The following is a 22,190-nucleotide window of genomic DNA, read 5'->3' on the forward strand; positions in this document are numbered from 1 at the left end:
ATTAATGTTTTTGTTTAAAAAAACAAAACAAAAGAAAACTGCAGGCTGTGCGGGCTTAATGTTGTCAAACTTTTTATTCATGCACTGCTCCTAAATATGTTTGTATTGCAGATTTCGCAAATGTGGGTGAAGCACTTGCGTTTACATAGTTTAACACATCTGCACGCTGCAGAGCCGTGTGTTAAACGAAGCATCGAAGGCTGAATCGTTGCAGCCCCAGATGGATGGTTCAAACACAGGGCAAGAGGTTCAGTTTAGAGACCTCCAGGAATCAAGGAAACTTTATTTTATTTTTTCACTTTTTAGTGACATTTTGGTTTAGTTATGATAGTTTTTGCAGCAACAGGCATAGGTTGTGCAAACCCAAGACCAAACAGTTGTTTTTTGTTCTGCCAGTCACTACACATATGCTGCTTACAGTTTCAACAGCTAACACCGCTTTGTTTAACAGGTGACTGTTATTGAGCTGACAAATTTATAGCATCAAGTTCACTTCCTAGTTTTTTGTTTGTTGGTTTGTTTTAAGAGCTGCACAGCCAATAGTCATTACACAAAAAGTCATAATTCTTTGCTGAGCAGACTAATGTATTATTGAATTTAAAACATCCTTTTAACACTTCTGACATGACAACCACTGAAGCTAAATTAATAAACGTATTTGTACGGTGTAAATGACATATCAAGAATCAACTGTTACCAATCAACCACCCAAGTATTTAAATGGAAAATATCTGCATATTCATGGACTCTTCATTTCTCTGAGGGAAGAACGTTCACTAATAATGCTGGTTTCGTTAAGCTGCCAACAAGGTCGCCCTACCTCCTCCGCTGCAGCCTCAGACAGAAGCCCCTCCCTCTGTGCACAGGTGACGTGGAAGTAGGATCGACACATTCCTGCATCACAGCTGATACACACACCAGTCCTGGCAAAACGGGCATCCTCACAGAAACTGCACTCCTGCTCATAACAAAAATAACACATAACATTTTTTCATTTTTCAAAAATGCCAGTATGCAACTGTTTCACTGTTAACCGGTTTTCATTTTGACAGATATTTTGGATTATCTACTGAAATTCTGACGCTTCCATGTGAATTTCTACTTAAGCTGCTTTCAGGTTTTACATGATAAATCAGCCTCACCTTAACGCTTGTATTTAGCACAATTACCTCGCTTATACATCAGTTCAGACTGACGAAACTTTAGCTGAAAAGCTCTAAAGCCGAATTTCTCAAACTTGTTCCTTGGAACTTTGCCCTCACTAAGTGCCTTCTCAACAGGTAACTTCAGCAACTTTAGGGGTGGAACGTGCCACTTTTAAATTGTGCCCCATTACTGATCATAATGATTACTGTAAGTAGAGCATCTCCGGTGTTTAATCAGTTTTGCTGCGAGAAAAATGTCTGAATACAGCCTCTAGTTTATGGGCGTCAAACTCAGCCCTCTCTGATCATAAGTGGGCGGGACCAGTGAAACTCTCCTTTCTGTCAATGTAAAGAAGTTACAAATTTAACTTTTTCTACATCATAAAGAAAAAGATGCTGTGACAAAAAAATTCGTCAGCATGATGCAAGATTACAGAAAAAGTTCTGGCAGCTCATTACAAAGACTGTCCAGTTTTTCTTTTTTTTCCTCAATGAAAATAAAATTGGGCTTCACTTTAGCCACCTCCTAATTTTAGAAATTCACTAATATCATTGAAATGCAGCCAGATGCTGCTCATTTTATATTTTCGCCCATTTCTTCATTTTTCCCCCGACAAGCTTGCGTTTAAATCTGGCTTGCAGGTCTCGCCGTGTAACTGCCTGTACCACTACACTTGCTGTCTTCCGAACGCCTGCCCCCCTCCTCCTTTCACTAATGGTACGACCCCAGTCTTTGCACGGATTGGCCTCATGGCCGATAAACACTATTTACATTGAAATTCATCTTCATCAGTGAGCAAAAAGAGAACTTGCCTTGGCCCCATATTTTGAATAATTCATCTCTGTGAGTGTTACTGGTCGCAACTTATCAATGTCTCCAAATGCCACTCCAGGAACATAAAGGGCACAAACCACATGCACCCACCTGAAAACATCAAAGAATAAAAGCAAAATTGGTGAACAAATGGTACAAAGAATGGTAGAAAAATCCAGAATTGGAAATGGCTCAGAATCAAGTAGCATTTTAAACATTTCGACTCCTGGATGCTGATTTCACAAAAAGCTGTGAACTGATAAATCATGGCTATGGTTTATTTTTGCATTTAATGTAGAGAATTTGTGTAGACAATAAGACACTTAATATCATGAAACTAGTTTCTCAGATACTCAAAAAGAAATTGACTCATAGATTTATGTAGGCCCAGACTCATGCTACAGTTTGGTGTGAGACAGTTTCAAATGTGGACTTTAGGCAAGAGAATCCAAAGTCCAATATAAAGATATCCATCTCTAGCAAGCAACCGCTTCACAGTTTAATTTGCTGTGTTTTTCATGCTCTACTGAAGTAGTAAATTCGTGTGCAGCCTGGCTGAGGAGCACTATCAGCGATAACGTGGCTGAAGTCTCCACGCTTCACATAACACAGTCTTTTCTCTCACTCTTTTTCTTCCTCTCTTTTCTCCTCCCTCCATTCCTCCAACAGTTCTATTTTCCTTCTTAATCAAACCTGCTTTTCTCCTCAGCACTGAATATATAACACAGTTCAGACAGTCTTTGGATCCCTGCAGCATTTTGAATAGCACAGATCATTAGCTGTTATTTGTTTCTGAACATGTTCCACTTGCTGTATCTTCTAAATGGCAACTGACCACCAGGTCATTGTGCCACTGTATCCCACCTCCCAGCATCCGTCTCTTTGAAGATGCCATCCTGGTTTGGGCATAGCTCACAGCTGGGAGTCACTCCATTCTTGCAGGCATCACAGAACCAAGGCTCTGTTGAATTCTCAGAGGCCGAGCTCATAATCGAGTCACTCTCGCCGTCCACACCGTAACACCCTGGAAGCAAAGACCAGTATTAACCTTACTGAACAGTCATCCCATTCAAATGAAAACTGCTCCTGTGAGCCACAGCGTGCAACACATGTGGTAGATGCAAAGCTGTGCCATAGAGGTTAGAGGTTAGGAGTAAAAAAAAAAAAAAAAAAAAAAGATAATTTTGCATTACTCTGTAACATGGTCTGAGATCCACTGACACATCATTAGCATTTAGGCTACACATTTACTCTAGCACAAATTCCTAACCTAATCAGGGCACAAAATATGTTTCTTTGAGAGAACCAACACAAAGACAGCAAAGGTGAAACTGTGGACTAGTCCAAATAGCAGCTCACAGCTATCACTTCAGTGATTCTACTGTGGAAATTACCACAAGCAGAAATTAAGGTTACAACGTGACTGCTAATCACTGCTTTTGTTTCCTGATGAAAAATCAGTCCCTGGCTGGGCTTTGCATACAGTCAGTTTTCACATCATACTGAGATTATCTATTTCCTTTATGTTAGCATTCTGTTTTTGCACATCCTTGTAGATTCAATTCTGATTTTTTTTTTTTTTTTTTTTTAAATGACAGGCTCAGTATGCACTTTACCGTCACATTCCTGACGCTTCCCACAGCAAAAAATAAAAGTAATGTCCTCAAAAGCTAGCTTGGCTATTTTCCTCCTCTGCAATGAGCTGAAGTCAGCGCAAGTGGAGCAAGTGCAGTACACTACTGCATTACAGAACAAGCTCCTTTGATTAAAGTAATGTATAACTCTAAAACACCTTACACCAAACACTGCCCATGTGACATATCTCTATGCCTTTTGCCTTTATTAAGACACAAATGTAAACAATGTAAAAAAGGGAAACGGGTTCACATGCCAACTAACAGAGGAGCTCCAAGGACACACTGACAATGTCTTTACTTGCTTCACTTTGGCAGAGCAGCTCCTCAGATTAGGGCTGTTCCATATAATGATATATATTGAATGACGATATAAAAACGTCTATTGTTTCCTATTACACTATCGTTTGTTTTGTGGTGTCGTAAAATAAACAGTTTACAGCAATATTTTTTCATCGTTTTGATGGTCACTGTAGTGGCTATATTAATTTCTTAAAGTTCTCTCTTTCTCTTATATTTAAAATAACCACACTACTGACGGACAAGCGCCTGTTTTTACATGTTATCGTTAGCAACGATGACGGTAAAACCATCACTTGGCTCTGCTGTCCGCTTGTTTGTTTTCCATGTAAACCTTTCACAATAAAGCTCAAGATCCTGTTGAGACTTTTCAAAATAAACTGAATCACGTGAAAGAGTATGCAGAGAGTTTACAGATGAGAAAAAAGAGCCATCGGGTGCTTAGACTCAAACTTTGAAAGAAAATGGTGGCCGTCACAACTTATGACTAAAAATGTATAGTTTCATGCATTGGTTACACCAGCTGGAAAAACTTCACGCAAGTCAAGTTGCCCGAGATTCACAGAATTTACAGAAAAATATTACATTTTTGTGATTTATATCGTTGTCAGGACGATTAATGTCTTATACTGGGATATGAGATTTTTGTCATATCGCACAGCCCTACCTCAGATGATAACTGGCTCTGGTTGGCACAATCAGGGGAAACAACCCAGAGCTACCCACAACCAACAAAATGAGAAGAAGATGCAAAAGGTGCTCCTGCTTCCTGGGAACTTCCAATGTTGTCATCCAACATGCCACAAGTTGCTTTATTCTGTTGTATGCTCTCATGTCCACTTCATCTATACTCCTCCAATCCTCACACATTCACCTCCCGTGCACATTTGTATAAGTGGACAGCAGCTAAAAGATCTCCTTTGTTATAAAAATGTCAATGGTAGATCTTAGCCTGCTAATGCAGGGAACTGCATATAGGGTATAATCGAAATTAAAAAAACAAAAAAAACAAAACACATTGAAATTATGTAAACTGAAGTGAACTATGCTAACTAAGTGTGACGACAGTAATGAAGTAACTTTTGATACAGAGATAAGGAGAGAGAGCGCAACAAGAGAACAACAAGGTGTGACTCAAAATCAAATGATTGGAGTTACATCGAGTAATTGGATGCCAACATCAGGTGATAGCCATGTCGTACTGGAAAGGCAGAGAGAAGAAGGGGACTATAAGACCCTTTGCAGATAATGATTAGTCGTTACTTCCTCAGGGTTTTGTCGAAGTGTGCAGAAGATTAGAAGACCCTGCATCACACAGTAGATTTCACAGCAAGAAACCCAGAGGATTTAGCCTTCTTTTTGCAACCCACTATGGACCACAAATTGAATTGAATATTTACTATCCAATATGGTGCTCACTACATACTGGAAGGGAACTATCTAAGGAGTTCCACGCTCCTCAAAAAGGATTTTATCCTGCGTGGCAAGGGGAAGAATTCATCAATGGCAAAGGTTTTCGCTCTCTTAAAAAATTAAAAATAAATCAAACTGACAGTAGATATTTAGCAACAGTTCTGATTTTAGGGCCTGGGGAACATTACTGACAACAGGCAAGCTTGTAATCTGATTTTTTTTTTTTTTTTAACTGTACTTGCCAATTACAACCTGAGAGATATGGTTTAAAATCAGGCAAGTGCCAATGATGTCAACCGATTCTGATCTCTTTAAAAGAATATCATGAGACACTGTATCAAAGGCAGAGCTCAGATCATAGAGAAAGCATGGCTAACAGCCCAAAGTCAGTTGCCATTAGTGGATCATTTGTGATTTTGTCCTGGACTTCATCTGTAGTGTGAAGTGGCAGAACACCAGACTGAAATTGTTCAAACGAATGACTGTTATTAAGGTGTACAACAACATTTTTTTCAAGAACTTTTGAAAGAAAAGGTAAATTTGCAATTGAACTGTACTTATTGAGGTTCACCGGGTTTCTGAAGTGTTAGATTTATCTCAGCTGTTTTAAGAGGTAGAGGAAAAAACCCAGGGATCAGGGAAGAGTGAATAACCTCAGTTATTAAAGGAGAGAGAGAGAGGATAAACAGGATGTTGCCAGTCAGAGGTGGGTCAAGGCAACACGTAGAAGGTTTAGATTTCTTTAAAATCATACAGTGTGCCATATGTGGAATTATCTAGAGCCAGCTGCTGACAGATGTTACTAACCTTAGTACTGAAAAAGGCTATAAAAATGTTCTAATGCTCAGTGCAGTAAACCTGAGGTGGAAAATTGTCAGGTGATTTAATGTAGAGAGTCCTTGTATTTCCTTCACCAGACCTCATTAGTACTGCATAATATTCATATTTGACTGCAGACAGAGCATCCTTATAATTCCACGTGTTGACGATGCATATGGACAGCAAGACCAGTCTTTGTGCAAAGCCATTCCAAGCAATCTTTAGTTTTAAGTTTGCATAAATCCAGAGTAAACCAAGGAGCAGAGTGAATGAAATAGACAGTCCAAGTTTTCAATGGAAAGTACTGAGTAGACTGTGTAGTCCATTATTGTAGTAAGACACCAGTTTATCAGGAGTAGATAAATTGTCTGTCAGTTCTACAGGAGAAGGCAGTTATGTCAATGTTTTTAATATTGCGATATGATAGAGCGAAAAGAGTTTGACTTAGATAATATTAAATGGACATCAAAAGATACCAGCTTGTGGCCAGATATGGAAAGATTAGATGCTATACGGTTCTGAGGAGTAACACTGCATACATCACATAATATCAAGAATACGGCCCTTAGAGTGAGACTGAAAATCAATAAATTGTTGCAGGCCAACGCTATTAACAGATGATGAATAATCTCTCATAAGAGTATTAGTGACAGTGTCTGGATGTATATTAAAATCACCCAGCAAACTAACATTGCAGGAGAAAAAACTTAGAAGCTGGATGAAGCCAAGCAAACACATTTTAATATTGTCCTCTTAATTTTCTGAGGCTGCCTAAACAATTACTTGGCTGATGTGGTTTCTATGGCTGCTATTACACCAGGCATACGTGCGCTTTACTACCAATGAGAACAGCAATCAGCACTCTCCCTCTGTCAGGGAGATAACACTCCAGCTCCTAATTCAGTCAAGCAGCCTTTGGGCTTTTTGAGCAATGGGAAAGACTCAAAAATCAAAAACTTAGTGTTCTGCATGCCACACTGGGGAGTCAGACAGCCCATAAAAAGCAAATACTGGGGTAGACAGAGTTGTTTATTCAGCTCTACACTGTTTGGTGGGCGCGCGTCCTTTTCTGATTGAGAGACCATTTGCTGTGTGCCATGGTGAATCACTAATTCTGAAATCTGCTCTTCAGAGGCTGCTGGGGCTCTAGTCTGAAATTTTAAAACAGGCCTCTGGTTTTTCCGTGGAATCAACTCACTCGTGCAATTAAGGCACAACTGCAGCTTTTCCTTTTTAAAGAATAGGACAATCTGTTTTCACAATCTATTGTTACCCCTTAGCACCAATATTATGTATTCTACCTCAATTTTGCCCCCACAAGATGTACCAAGGGCAGGAGGCTTAAAAAAAGGATCATCTAGGCAGTTCGTCTTTACTTATTGAGCTCTGAAACTGGGGTTTGTGAACAACCACCGTGCTGGTTTAAATGATGTATAGTTGAACCGTGCCACAAATCTTTGGTGTTCCTTTTGAACTGAGATACAAAGCTCAGACCGTTTAGCCATGGGTTACTGGCTAATATGAGCTAAGCTGACAAAAAGTGATGACTACAAGATAGCTTCATAATCCCTGAAGGAAGATTATCCCTGTCAGAAATGGACTTTGCAGGAAAAAAAAAAGGTAGAGTTGACTGAACCACCGAGAGAACTGCTCAACTATATTGACATTTTATGAAAAAAATGCTTTGTTTATGTTCCACAAACACAAAATACATCAAAAGAAAGTGTACAAGGTTACAGAATAAAATATAAACTCGTTTTCACATGTATTGTGAAATGTATGTATTTTTTTTATAACTTCCTGAACATCCTCCGCATGTGGTCATAAATAATCAAAGGAGTCTACTCAGAGACAGGTTGCTTCTCCCCAAGTCTAAGCCCAACCTAAGACTTATTCTTGATGATCTGGATGGTGCAACCTTCAATTATCGCAAAGACCACACACTTCCATGTACTGTTTTAAACGTACAGTGACACCATGTTATTAGGAGAAACGGCAGATCGATCTATTATGGGGTTCAGTACAGCAACAGTCATCACCATTTTGAGTTCTGAGCTTAGCAGATTGTTAATGCAACAGATGCGAAGATTAGACTTTGTGAAGAAATGATACAACATCTTTATTAGAGCCATAAAAATAAACAATATTTAGGAAAAGACTTTTCAAATGAGATAAACAGTATTTTGGAATCAGAAATTGTGTGACTGCAAGCAATCACAAGTATTTGAAACGCCCAACTTCTTTCTACAATTAAGTTCAATATTTTAACAGTCTGGAAAGATGAACACCATATCTGTCCTTCCAGATGACGATAAGAACTGGCTGCAAGGGCTGCCATGTCCTCTTCTTTATCAACCTCTATTGCAAACCACTTAAGCTTCCCTTCTGTGTCCTTTTTTGGAGATTAAACATGTCCCAGAGAAGGAAAATATCAACCAGGAATATGAACAAGATAAATTTAAGACCAGCTCTTAATATCTTGTGTCTGCCTATGCCTATGGAGAATTGGCGATCAGCACTTTTCTTATCCTTCACTACTCTGTGTTTGTGTTGTTAAAGAGTGTGACTGTCCAAGATGGTAGAACAGGTCTTGCTTTTACCTCAAAGGTTTTTGGTGTTTCAAGGTTAAGGGTTAATTCAGCCCATTTGAGTGACTGTCCTGACAACAAAAGTTGCACTTTTTAAATCCAGCAGGCATGTCATTGCCAGGATAATGGATCAAATAACCTGTGTACATGTGAGTGCCCAAGACTAACAAACCAACTTAGAGAAGTAAAAAAAAATGCTTTATAGCACCATTGAAAGCTTTATAACTACACGTTTATCTTAAAATGAGCTCTGCTTGCTCCCTTTAAATCTTCCTTTAAAGCACAACAAGAGGGGAAATAATTGAATGAGAGTGTATGCATGGCCACCCTTAATTGTGTATTTCTCCGAGAACTCCAATTCAAAAGAGATGACTCACTAAGTCATTGATTTTGCTTCCAAGCGGTTGCACTCACTCAGCTGAAGAAGCTGGACAGAAGTTTACTCCCTCCTTGTCCTTTGTTACAGTTCAAGATTCAATAATACAACAACGATACAAGATCAAAGAGCAGATAGATGCCTGAATAGGGTTTTTTAAATGTTACCAGATCGTATTTACATAAATAAATACATCCCTACACTGCTATTTCTCAAATAACCATTACAGTAAAAAGCAAATCAGTATTGAACACATCCCCAGTTGTCGAACTAACTACATTTCTAAAGGTTTGTCCCTGTGTCATTTCTCATTATTACACATCATTTATGGACTTTGTGTATTGATTTCTTTGCATGTGTGGATTGCATGGGTTGTTACCAACATTTGGTGAGAATGTCATATCATTAAAGTGCTTTGAGTGCTCCAGGAGAGTAAAAAACACTATATAAGAATCAGTCCATTTACCATGTCAGTAGCACCTTCAGTAATACATTTACTTGATTTACTATGATTCCTCCATAACAATGCGAGAAAGTGTTTAAGTCATACAGGAAACAATTATGTCAAATTGTTGCTGCTAAAGGTGGTCCTACAAGCTACTGAATCACAGGGAGTACTTAGTTTATCATGCACTGCTCACCTATTTTGGCACTGATTGGCTTATGTTTTTTTTTTTATAAACATTGACATGATGTAATATCCCATGTACCGTTGCTTATCTCAGATTGTATTTACCTCATTTTAACACCTGGTATATCCTGCCATGCAAAACTGAACTGAACAGAAGATGTACTTCCTTTTTATTATGACTGTGTATACAAAGCAAAGCAGCAGAGGAGACAAGCATTTGCTTCCTATAACAAGGGCTTTAACTCGCATACTCATCAGAGTAGCATCGGTATCAAATGACCTATTAAACATGATATTGCAGCATTGCGCCCTTGCAATCTCCCCATTTCAATGTGTAGTGAAAGTGTAGACTTCAAACTAGATACCTGTTTTTTTTAAATTGTGTTGACAGGCCGACTAAAACCAGACTTTTCTTATCTAAATACAGTCATCATTTTGGCACAGGAAGAATGGGTAAAAACAGGATTTTGTAATGGAAACGTTTGTGATCAGAAAGACCTTCACTCAATAGGCCTGATGACCAAAAATTATTTAAATGAAGCAGAATTATGTAGGAGCAGCAGTCTTCTTTCTTTGTAGGTTGACATTCACTGAACAGAATATGGTTAAATGGTATTAAAGTCAAGTGGTTATATATCAGTTTACTCCATTACAGCCTACTGTTGGGCTTCACAACACTGAGGTGAGCACAAGACCCTTGGAAGTTCATCCTTGCTATTGACAATATGCTGGTAGACTAAGCAAACCTAGCAATGGGACATACTGATGTTAATTGGGAAGAATGGTTATTTAAGTTTACTTTGAATGGTTGCTGGTCCCAGAGGTGTTGGTCTGAGTAAAACAGCTGAAATACTGGGATTTTCTTACAACCATCTCTTTGGTTTACAGAGCATGTTCCTAAAAAGAGAAAATATCCACTGATCAGAAGCTCTCTGGGTGAAAATGTCTTGCTGATGCTAGAGGTCACAGCAGACTGCCAGGAAGACTTCAAAGCCTTAGTCTCAATCTCATACTGGTTTTTTGAAAATGAACTTTTATTTAAAATATTTTTGATACAAATTTTCTTTTTCTAAAAGAAAGAAAAAAAAGAAAGAAAAGAAAAGAATATACATTCTACATTCTGAAAGCCAAACAAGTTCTAAATTTGGTACTAGTAAGGTGTAACTTATGAAGTAGCCGATGAGCGTATATGGATAATCAAGTATCTACTCCGGCCTGCGTTGCTATACTGGCTTTGCGCACATTAGGTGGTACTTGACTAGGGATGGGTACCGGTATCCGGTGCCAGCAGCGCACATTTCGGTGCTTTATTTCTGTGCTTTTTTTTTTCTGAGATGTCATACACTTTGGATTCTAGCCAATTATTTTACCTTTCCAAGGATAGTAGGCGGGCCCAGGTACGTACGTTCTTTTAGAGCAGAGCTACAGATTAAAAATGCCCAAGGCGAAGCGGTTAAAAGTCTGGCTGTACTTCACACCAAAAGATGCAAACTCAGCAGCCTGCAACAAGTGCTTTAAGCTGATGCTGTGCAAAGGAGGTAACACCTTGAATCTGATAAAACACCTGGCGACGCATAGCGCTTTTTTAAAAGCCGAGAAATGCACCGTATTTGATAGCTTGCTGCAAGACCTCACACCGAGCACATCTACTGAGGGTGTGGCGCCTGTTATCGGACCCGGAGTTAGCAACATCCCACCAAGAACCCAAAGAGGAGAGTCCTGGCCCCTAGCCCTGCCAGTGTAGCAGAAATGATGAGGATGATGATGGCAGCAGCAGCCGTTCTTCTCTGCGTTAGTAGCTTAATGTTGTTCGTTTGTAATTTACGTTGAGTAGGCTAACCACGTTATTAAATTAATGCATGTATGGTGAACTAGCAAACACCGTCATAGTTACATGCGGCTTTCTTCTTGTTCGATAGAGTGATACCATATATGCCCTACAGCTGCAGAAAAGGCTAACATTGTTATCTTTTTACAGAAAAAAAAAAAAAAAAAAAAAAAACAGCTAAACATGAGAGGTTTTTGGACAGAATTTGTGTTTGCCATTGTTTAAGCACCGGTTCCAACCAAAGGAGGTATGTTGTATCAACAGAAAAGGCTAACTTGGTTATCATTTTGCAGAAAAAAAAGAGACTTCTAAAAATAAAAACATAAGAGGTTTTTGGACAAAGTTTGTGTTCTCCATTTTTTAAGCATCGGTTCGAGCATCGGCACCATTTCAAAAGTACCGGTTTGGCACCGGTATTGGATAAAACCTAAACGATACCCATCCCTATACTTGACTGTTATGGAAAACAACTAAAACAGAGGCGAGTCTGTAGTAGTGGAAGAAGGCTAATAGAGAAAGCATTCATCTCTCTATCCACCAACTGCCTTATTCATCTCTTCTGCCCTAAAAACTGCTACAGGAAGTCTTTCATAGCTCATTAACATTATTATTTTTTACTACTACGATTATACCTGGTGACGCTAAAGAGTATTTAAAGAGTATATAGCTACCTAGCTTACCAATTAACCTAACCCCACTAACTGCATGTCTTTGGATTGTAGGAGGAAACCGGAGTACCTGGACAGAACCCATGCAAACACAAAGAGAACATGCAAATTCCAAACAGAAAGACCTTGGTCAGATGGTGAATTTGAACTTCTTGCTGTGAGGCAGCAGTGCTAACCACCACACCACCGTCCTACATACATGCATGCACATGCCCACTATACTGAAATAACTCTACCTTACCTTCATGTACGGTCACCCCACAGTTGTCACACTGAATTATTTCATCTGCATCCTCGCTGTTGTCTCCCAGACAAACGCAGCAGATGAGAATGTGTTGTGTGCTCCAGGTCTGGGACCGATCCAGCAAAGCACCCTGGGGAATCAGGGAGCAGAGTCAGAGTCACAAACCCAATGACTGACATTCATGGAAACGGTTGAAGTTGATTCTCTTGAATTTACTATGATGACATCAAAACCTCTCATTGGATTGCAGGCATTCTATGACTCGTGTTATACTTTGGTATTATGGAGCACCAAGCAAAGGTGCCAATGTAAAAGCCAGCTGCCTTAAATTTAGTTCAGCTGCAAATAAGCTAAAACAAACTTATGGTATTAAGCTCTTAGATATTACAGATATTAAAAAATAGTTATTTTATTTTAGATTATCTCTGATTTTGGAGCAGGCGTTAACAACACTCCTGAAAAGAGTTTCTATTCTTAATAGATAAAACACTAAACCAGCATATAAGAGAAGAAGAAAACAGATTCCCATGATGCATTTAGTATTTTCTTTTTCAGTCACCTTTCTCACTCAATATGTGTTAATAGACCTCTCTTCATTAAAGCACACTTGTTATTAATCTCTGGCTCTCCTCTACAGCATGTCTTTATCCTGCCTTCCTTCTCTAAGGCTCAGGAAGGTTCTGCCGGAGGATTCTTCCTGTTAAAAGGGAGTTTTTCCTTCCTGCTGTCACTAAAGTGCTTGCTCATAGGGGGTCATATGATTGTTGGGTTTTTCTCTGTATTATTGTAAGGTCTACCTTACAATATAAAGCGCCTTGAGGTGACTGTTATTGTGATTTAGGGCTGTATAAATAAAATTGAATTGAATGTAAAAGGAATTTTAATAAATGAACAATAAAAATTACATGTTGTTATTAACAAGAGTTCAACCTCCATCCATCCATCTTCTTCTGTTTTATCCGGGGCCGGGTTTCGGGGGCAGCAGCCTAAGCAGAGAAGCCCAGACCTCCCTCTCCCCAGCCACCTCCTCCAGCTTATCTGGGGGAACACCAAGGCTTTTCCAGGCCAGCCGAGAGATATAATATCTCTCCAGCATGTCCTGGGTCTGCCCCAGGGCCTCCTCCCAGTGGGACATGCCCGGAACACCTCACCCAGGAGGCACCCAGGAGGAATCCTTGTCAGATGCCCGAACCACCTCAGCTGGCTCCTTTCGATGTGGAGGAGCAGCGGCTCTACTCTGAGATTTGGTGTGTTCATGGTTATGAGCTTTTGTACATGTTTGTCTGCATGTGACTGCAATGAAAAGAGGCCAGCATACAGTATCAGCATCCTAGTTTGCACTGTACTTTGATGCAAAGCTTTTGTGTTGCTAAAAACAAGATGTTGCAATAGTTTTAAATTGTGTTGATAGGCCAATATTTTTAATGATTTGTTCGCTTTTTCCTCATGTCAGAGTTTGTTGATCGGGTGTTTTGTTCAACGCCTCCCACTCTTTTTGGGTTTGTTTTTTTTTTACCCAGTAAAGGAATGTTTTGGATGCTAGAACTGTGTTTTCCTTCACTCAACCTGAGCTCAGCGTTTCATAATGACTCTGCCTCTTTGCTCTTTGTGGTGTGTGTGTAGGTGGGCTCCATCTCCACATTAATCCTCTGAGCTCCGGGTGTAGTTGGCCATTTTTGACTTTATCTTTTTATTTCACCTTTAAACACGGGTATTATGCTTTTCAGCACAACCATGTCTGAATTTACAGTTATTTTCTTTATTTTGACAAACTGTATGAACACAATTGACCTAAACTCACATAAAAACAAAACCAATCGTAAAATCTGAGTAGTTCGATTTTAGACTAATAAAAACCACAACACAAATTATTTTCCTAACTTGACATATAAATTGTAAATTTTTAAAACTTAAGCACAAATTTTGCAAACAATAAAGTTATACATAATATTTACCTAGAAATGCTGCCATGCTTTAGGTTTTTTTTGGGTTGTTGTTTGGTTTTTTTCCACAACCATTTAAAACTATTTACAAAACAGGTGCCACAAAATGATGCCACACAAATGATTTTTGCCACTCAAAAAAATAGTTTCTGTCCACACCAAGACAGGGTAGCACATCACGGGCCTGACAACAGATGGTGTCACTCCTCCTGTTTTAGACCCGGAGACAGCGTTGACATTGCATCATTACATCTACCTTTGGTGGCTTTTTGGCTACCATCTGTGACATTCAGTAGTGGAGTCATTGTTTTGACACACAAAACAAAGCCAATAACTACACTACTACACAACACTACACACGTGCAAAACTTCCCCCTCTTCCTAAGCAATCAAATGCCACATGTTACAATATAATTTTTTGATTGGTTGACATAACGCATTGTTCCACCAACAGAGAAGGGAGTGTTCATCCTGTAATTAAGGGTGGCCATTCAACAATGGTGTTCATCAAAAACATTTTATTAGTTATTATTATTAACAATGTTTATTTGGTTTGAACTGCTTTTTGAAACGTGTCTGATCTTGTACTCACCTCGCTGCCCTTTCCCTGGGACATGCTATCATTGGTCAGTTCTTCATCAAAAGCACTGCTGCTCTTCGTCTTCTTTTTGGACTTCTTCGCTTCTTTGTCACTATCACTGCTACTATTAATGTTGTCCTCACCATCTTCCTTGTCATCATCATCATCATCATCGCCGTCGCCATCTTCGTCATCATCATCATCATCGTCGTCGTCATCATCGTCATCGTTGTCATCGTCATCACTAGCACTTTCACCACCCTCTTCATCTGTGCCTCCTTTCTGAGAGTTTGCTTTGCCTTTCTTCTTTCCTGCTGTGGGTCTCCAGTCATTATCATCTTCACTATCGTAGTCGTCCATCTCGTTCAGGTCTTCCATGGTGGTAAAGTCCAGAAGTGGGCGGTTCCTGCGGAAATTCCATTTCTTGGGCTCAGCTTGAGACTCTTCAGCATTTACATTGTTGGATGCAGACACTAAGGAAGATCCAGTTTCAGCAGCTTCAGCAGGCTCTGAAATTTTCTTGGTCTTGCGTCTGCCTTTGGGTGCGATGACAGTGGGAGTGTCTTTGGTGGAACTGTCTGACGATTGCTGCCGTTTGCTCTTCTCCTCATCCTCAGTCAAGTTCTCCTCAGCAGCCAGGTCTTTGGTCTCCTCCTCATCTATGCCATCATCTGCTGAAGCAGCATTATCTGAATCACTTTCTGAACCGCCTGCACTCACTTTGGACCCTTCTTCATCACTGCCATTGCCTGTGCCCTCTGACCCTGTCACAACAGAGAAGAAAGTGTCTGTGAGATCACTGAAAAGTCTGGCTGTTTCTCCAGCAGAACCCACAATGTGGAGGAGGGGGTCTGTTTACAGTCAAACTGGCATTAGTGAACTTAATAGCAAAAAGTAAAGAAATTTGGGACCCACAACTTCATTTTCTTTAGAAAACAGGCACCATGTAAATAAACAGGGTTTCAAATGGAATAACATTTACTGTCAAGAAGCATTCTCACAGCACAGAAATAATCAAACAAACACAAATTTCTCAACTTCGTATGTATACACCTCCTCAGTGTTTGTTTTGACTTCTGTGGTTAGGGCCTCCTTTGATGTATTTCTTTTATAATGCCCAACAGGTCACGGCAGATGCCCACCCTCCCCGAGCCTGGTTCTACTGGAGGCTTCTTCCTGTTAAAAGGGAGTTTTTCCTTCCCACTGTCACCAAAGCGCTTGCTCATAGGGGTCATTTGATTTCACAGGACTCTGTTAAATTCTACAAAAAAACAAAAAACTAAGTACACCCTTACTGTTTCCACAGGAATTAAGAGGTTAAGTAGCAGCCAGGTGCTACTAATGAAATTAATTAACTGATCATCAGCAAGGGTGACTACCTCTGGAGCATTTAGGTATCTGTTAACACAATGCCACAATCTTCTCACAAACGACATGCCAAATTCACCTCAAGATCAGACCAGGCAATGCTCAAGAGAAACTGCAAAACACCCAAAACCTATATCTCAGACTCCACAGGCACCAGAGTTAGGGTGTGAAATTTTAAAGTTCACGACAGTACAGCTACAAAAAGACTAAAATCAGTGTGAGTTGTCTGGAAGGGTTGTCAGAAGAAAACGTCTTCTCTTTTAAAAGAACATGTTTTAATTCTACAAGCTCTCACATATTGCGACATAATTACCTTCACAGTCTCTGCCCACATTGAAGTTTTATGTGGCAGTGGGCTGAGACTGTGCAAATCAAGAAAGAAGTCCCTGCTTCAAAATCAGCATCTAAAGCTTGACTAAACTTGGATCTCAGTGCAGCATTTGATACAGTTGACCACAACATATTACTGAAACGACTGGAGAACTGGGCAGGTCTTTCAGGAACTGTACTAAACTGGTTCAAAACATACTTAGAAAACAGGAAATACTTTGTATCAATAGGTAACTTCACATCCGAGCAGACAAGTATCACATGTGGAGTTCCCCAAGGTTCCATCTTGGGACCCCTTCTGTTTAACATTTACATGCTCCCACTGGCACAGATTATAAAGAACAACAAAATAAACTACCACAGCTATGCAGATGACACACAAATATATATCACAATGTCACCAGGAGACCGAGGCCCTGTACAGGCTCTTGGTAAATGCATTGAGGAAATTAATGACTGGCTGTGCCACAATTTTCTCCAGCTAAACAAAAACAAAACTGAGGTAATAGTCTTTGGCGCCAAAGAAAAACGATTACAGGTCACCAGAGAACTTCAATCTATACACCTAAAAACCACCAACCAGGCGAGAAATTTGGGTGTAGTGATGGATGCAGACCTAAACTTAGAAAAACACATTAAGACAATAACAAAGTCAGCTTTCTATCACCTCAAGAATATTTCAAGGATAAAAGATCTGATGTCTCAACAGGACCTGGAAAAACTAGTCCATGCATTCATCTTTAGTAGGCTTGATTACTGTAACAGCATCTTTACAGGTCTACCTAAAAAATCAGTCAGACAACTACAGCTCATTCAGAACTCTGCTGCTCGAGTCCTCACTAAGACCAAAAAAGTGGACCACATCAGTCCAGCTCTGAGGTCTTTACACTGGCTGCCTGTCCGTCAGAGGATAGACTTTAAAGTTCTGATGCTGGTCTATAAAGCTCTGAATGGTTTAGGACCAAAATACATCAGTGACCTCCTGACCCAGTATGAACCTTCCAGATCCCTCAGGTCATCTGGATCCGGTCTTTTATCAGTTCCCAGAGTCAGAACCAGACACGGAGCAGCTGCATTCAGCTTTTATGCTCCTTATATCTGGAACAAACTCCCAGAAAGCCTCAGATCAGCTGAAACACTCAGTTTATTTAAATCCAGGTTGAAGACTCACCTATTCTCAGCTGCATTTGAATAAAGCACCAAATCCACACTGTTAAGCTTAAATTTCAAAACTTGCATTTAACTACTGATTTTATCTGTTTTGATTTTATATACTGTTTTGTTTGTTTGTTAATTAGTTTGTTTGTTTGCTTGTTTTAATCAATTTTAAATCATGCTTTTTATTTGTTTTTGTTTCTAATGTCTCTGTAAAGCACTTTGAATCACCTTGTTGTTGAATTGTGCTGTACAAATAAACTTGCCTTGCTTAAAATGTGCAGCTGCTCACATGGGCATCATCCTCTAGTATAGAAAGATTTGGAGGAATTGACTTCCTCCAAATTCCTCAACTTCATCTAAAATCAAAAGCTTAACAGTTAAAACTGAGATGCAACGGCTTTATCCAGCAGGAAAGTTATTCCAAACACACATCCAAACTAGTTTTGAAATCGATGTAGCAGGGTACAATAAAGTCTGTGAATGGTCCGCTCAAAGCCCCGAAAATAACCCTATAGAAAATTTCAGAAAATCATCAGAAGAAAGCCTAATGTGATATTTTTCAGATTCTTGAAATTTGGAATTATTATGAACCACAGATGACGAAATTCATAAAAAGAAAATTACACCGGAAAGTTTTATTCCAAACTTAGTGACTTGTGCATAAGAAAATTAAAATTCATCATTTCATATGTTGTTTTATGTAAATGAAATATTGGGGTTAAATTATTTTCTTTTATTTTCTAATACTGTAAAGTCATAGCATTTTTATTAAATTTTGCGCAGCATTTCAACTTTTCTAAAAAAAAAAAAATAAATTAAAAATTAAATTAAATTAAATAAAACAGTTTGCATTTAAGTTAGCCAGCCAAAAGCTTATTAGTCTCAAGCCATTTGGACTGTTCATTTCTGAACAATAAAAAACTATGCATGTATTTAATACTGTTAGACATCACAAAGGCCATACTTACCTGAAGCATCTCCTACTTGAAAGTCACTGTCATCTGAACTGTCATAATCCAAGGCATCAAGCAGAGAGGCAGCAAGTGGTTTTACCTGCCGTCGCTTTAAACTGCGGTCCACTACATGGGGGAGTCCCAGAAACCAACAGACAAGAATGCAACATTTGAGTAAGATGTCATGAGCAGAAAAACACAGCTGAGAAGAAAAAAACTATAAAAAGCAGATAAGCTTTGCATGTTTAACCATGCAAAATTGTTTTTACTTTATTGCATAATGATCATTATAAAGCATAAAAGTGATAATATTTTATTTGATAGTATTTCAAATAAAATTGGGCTATGAAAAGGAGATGCTAGCAGGTGGTTATGTGCCCATATGTAAAGTGCAGCATTCTGTACTGCTGACCATAATATATTATTACAGCGATTACAGCATGCTATAGGTATTATAGGTACGCTGCAGTGGTTTGAAACATATCTGTCTAACAGATGGAGAGTCCTCTTCACACACTAAGGTTAATTATGGAGTTCCACAAGGTTCTGTGCTAGCACCAATTATTTTTACATTATACATCCTTTCCTTAGGTTGTATCATTAGAAGGCATAGAATACATTGTTGCTGTTATACAGGTGATACTCAACTTTATCTATCCAAAACAGATAACACACACTATTTAGTTAAACTAAACTGCAGGAATGTCTCAAAGGTAGGTAGATGACCTCCAATTTTCTGCTTCTAAATTCAGATAAAACTGAGGTTATTGTGCTCGGCCATAAAAAGTCTTACAAATATGGAATCTAGCCTCTGGATGCCACTACCTTAAGCTCCAGTAACACTGTGAGGAGTGTCTGAGTTGGGGTAAACTTAAGTGTCCATAAAGGGCTGAAAAATGTCTATAAGAGAGCCACTGACAATTTGTCAGCAAGATAGTTCCAGACTTTGAAGGCCTATACTGTTTTCTGCAGCCAAGTCTATGCTTTTCATACATAATCTTTTTCTTGCCTCCCACATTCCTGGTGAACTCCAGAACAAAAGAAGCAGTTTCATCCCACTTGCCAATCAATCAGCATTGGCCTACATGCTGCTGAGTTTTGGTTTGAAAGATTAGGAGTTTTATGGTTGAAAACTCCTGGCTGTGTTGTTTCTTGTCTACCTTCATTCAGTCATACTTCCCTTTGTCATAGGAAAATACATACCCTTATATATACACCTATAAAATACCAAAGGTACCGCAGTGCCGTAGGTAGGTTGTGTACGATAACACAAAGTTGCTTCAATGTAGAGATTGTTTTGTAATGATGGTCTAGTTCACCTGTACGGTCTGCACCTCAGATTGACGGCGAGTTACACTTAAAGACATTTAAAGCAAACTCAATTTGTGCTTTATGCAAATCAATCTATGCTGCTACACAAAATATTCAGCACCCAAACGTCCAATTACTTTTTAGCCCTTAACGTTCGGGTATCCTGTATCAAAAGGACAGTTCTCTCTCAAACGCGGCTTTAAATAGTGGCGTAAACCTATCTATTGTTTTCCCTTCAACACCAACACGAAACACAACGTTAATCAGCTGCAGACATTAGGTTTTCTGATGCTGGGATTTGTACAGCTCTTAGCTACGCAACTTGCCTATTAGCACACTGTTAGCAAACAAATAGCACCGCTGCGCCTAAACGGCTATCAAAAGCGGTCCCTGTTTTGTTTTCACGAACGATACATGTTTGTTTTTCTTTTTAACTGAAGAATCTACGATAGTCGTCTAAAACAGCTTAAGAGGTACACTTACCAGACATTTTGGTCCGTCAAGCACCATAGCTAATCGTGCTGAGCATTATTAGCTGTACTTAAATTATGACCTTCTAATTGAATCACTGATGCTCGTGATGCTTTTAGTATATATATATATATATATATATATATATATATATAGGGACACAATTAAAAGCATTCAAAAGTAAGATCCAAGTTAATGTGTTAGCATCAGACCAAGTTAATGCAAAACTGCACGTAAAACACAACAGCATTAGCATTTAGCATACCAGCAACATCACTACTAGTCACAAAGTAGAGCCGGGCTAGCTAACTAGCAACAGTTTGAGGGAACAAATAATTGTTAATTGTGCCAGACGGCAAATACAATTTGAATATATATATATATATGACAACGTGGAAGGACTCACTCTGTACTTCACGTTCACTACGACAGGTCTCCTATCAGAAGCATGGTATATGGACAATGGAGAACACCGTGGTGACGTACTGACGGCTGCATATTGTTGCTATGAGGACAGTTACGTAGTACAATATGACAGTCACGTGAGAGTTAGTGACTCAAAATAATAATATCTGAGTTTATAAACTTTATTTAATTAATGATGACATTAATTGTGTATAGAGTGCATGTAGGCCTACTATAAAACCAATGCTAAGTTTTGGAACCATAGAAATTATTAAAACAGCACTTACTGTATACACGTTTTTATCATAGACTATCCAATTTAGGGGATTTTATGGATTTTTTTAAGAGTAATTACTATTACTAATTACTAATTATCAATAGAATAACAACTTTTTTCATTCTGAAAGTTGGGAAATCCTTGTTACAACAGCTAAAACTAATAAATAGCTTGAAATTTGTATGTAGCACAACAAAATTTCCATAAGCTAAAAACTTCATAACACAAAAGAACTCAGTTAAATACAAAGAAAATAAAGGTTAGTGTATAAAAAGCTGACTATAAAAATAAATAAATGGGATAAAATGTTTATGCACATCAGAACTTTTCTAAAAATGTACCTATTTGAGCTGGAATTGATGTAAACAGCACTGAACATTCATGGGGATGGTAAAAGTTTAAATTTCCATTTAAAATATCTATTTATGAACATTCTCACATTATGGTGGAATAACTATATAGAATAACTCAGGTTTGAACAATCAGATTGGGTGCACTGTATCAACATGAAAAAGGTGGACAAATAAATTATCCACATATATTTTTCAAAGATTCAAAATTACACTTAATTTATCATTAAAAAAGTTATAGGATTCAAAATCTATTGTTAATTAATTGTTTTTTAATTGTATCATTGCTCATGTCTGAGGTTTGGATTTTTTTGTGCATATTTTTGATTAAAAAAAAAATTCATAGAGAATCTAATGCTGACAATTAACTTATTTAATTTAAAACAGATTGGGGGGGGGGGGGGGGGGATTAAAAATTATGTTTTCTAATGAAAAAATGTGAATGTTACTCCAAAGGAATGGAGTTGTATAAATGTATACTTTGACTTATTTTCAAAATTAACTTTGTTTCTGTTGTCCTCTTTTGACTTTGTCAGTTTTGCAAATAAGAGATGATTAAAATAAATGAACCTAGATTGATCCTG

At 38.6% G+C, this 22,190-nt stretch overlaps 1 protein-coding gene across 6 annotated transcripts in view; it reads right to left on the reverse strand.

The window, feature by feature from the left end:
- Positions 1–21,089, reverse strand: part of phf14 (PHD finger protein 14) — a 138,063-nt gene extending 116,974 nt beyond the window's left edge. For all 6 annotated transcript variants that reach the window (XM_085396840.1, XM_085396838.1, XM_085396842.1 and 3 more), the window contains exons 1-7: positions 20,981–21,089; positions 18,808–18,918; positions 14,996–15,747; positions 12,458–12,590; positions 2,824–2,983; positions 1,959–2,070; positions 821–958 (exon numbers count right to left, since the gene is read on the reverse strand). In XM_085396840.1, coding sequence (XP_085252966.1) covers positions 821–958; positions 1,959–2,070; positions 2,824–2,983; positions 12,458–12,590; positions 14,996–15,747; positions 18,808–18,918; position 20,981 — 1,407 coding nt within the window. In that variant the 5' untranslated portion in view covers positions 20,982–21,089. The remainder of the gene's footprint in view (positions 1–820; positions 959–1,958; positions 2,071–2,823; positions 2,984–12,457; positions 12,591–14,995; positions 15,748–18,807; positions 18,919–20,980) is intronic.
- Positions 21,090–22,190: the final 1,101 nt, after the last annotated feature.

This window comes from Rhamphochromis longiceps, linkage group LG22 (assembly GCF_057381845.1).
Source record: "Rhamphochromis longiceps isolate RC_006_pf linkage group LG22, R_longiceps_female_GT1.1, whole genome shotgun sequence".
Taxonomy (NCBI): domain Eukaryota; kingdom Metazoa; phylum Chordata; class Actinopteri; order Cichliformes; family Cichlidae; genus Rhamphochromis; species Rhamphochromis longiceps.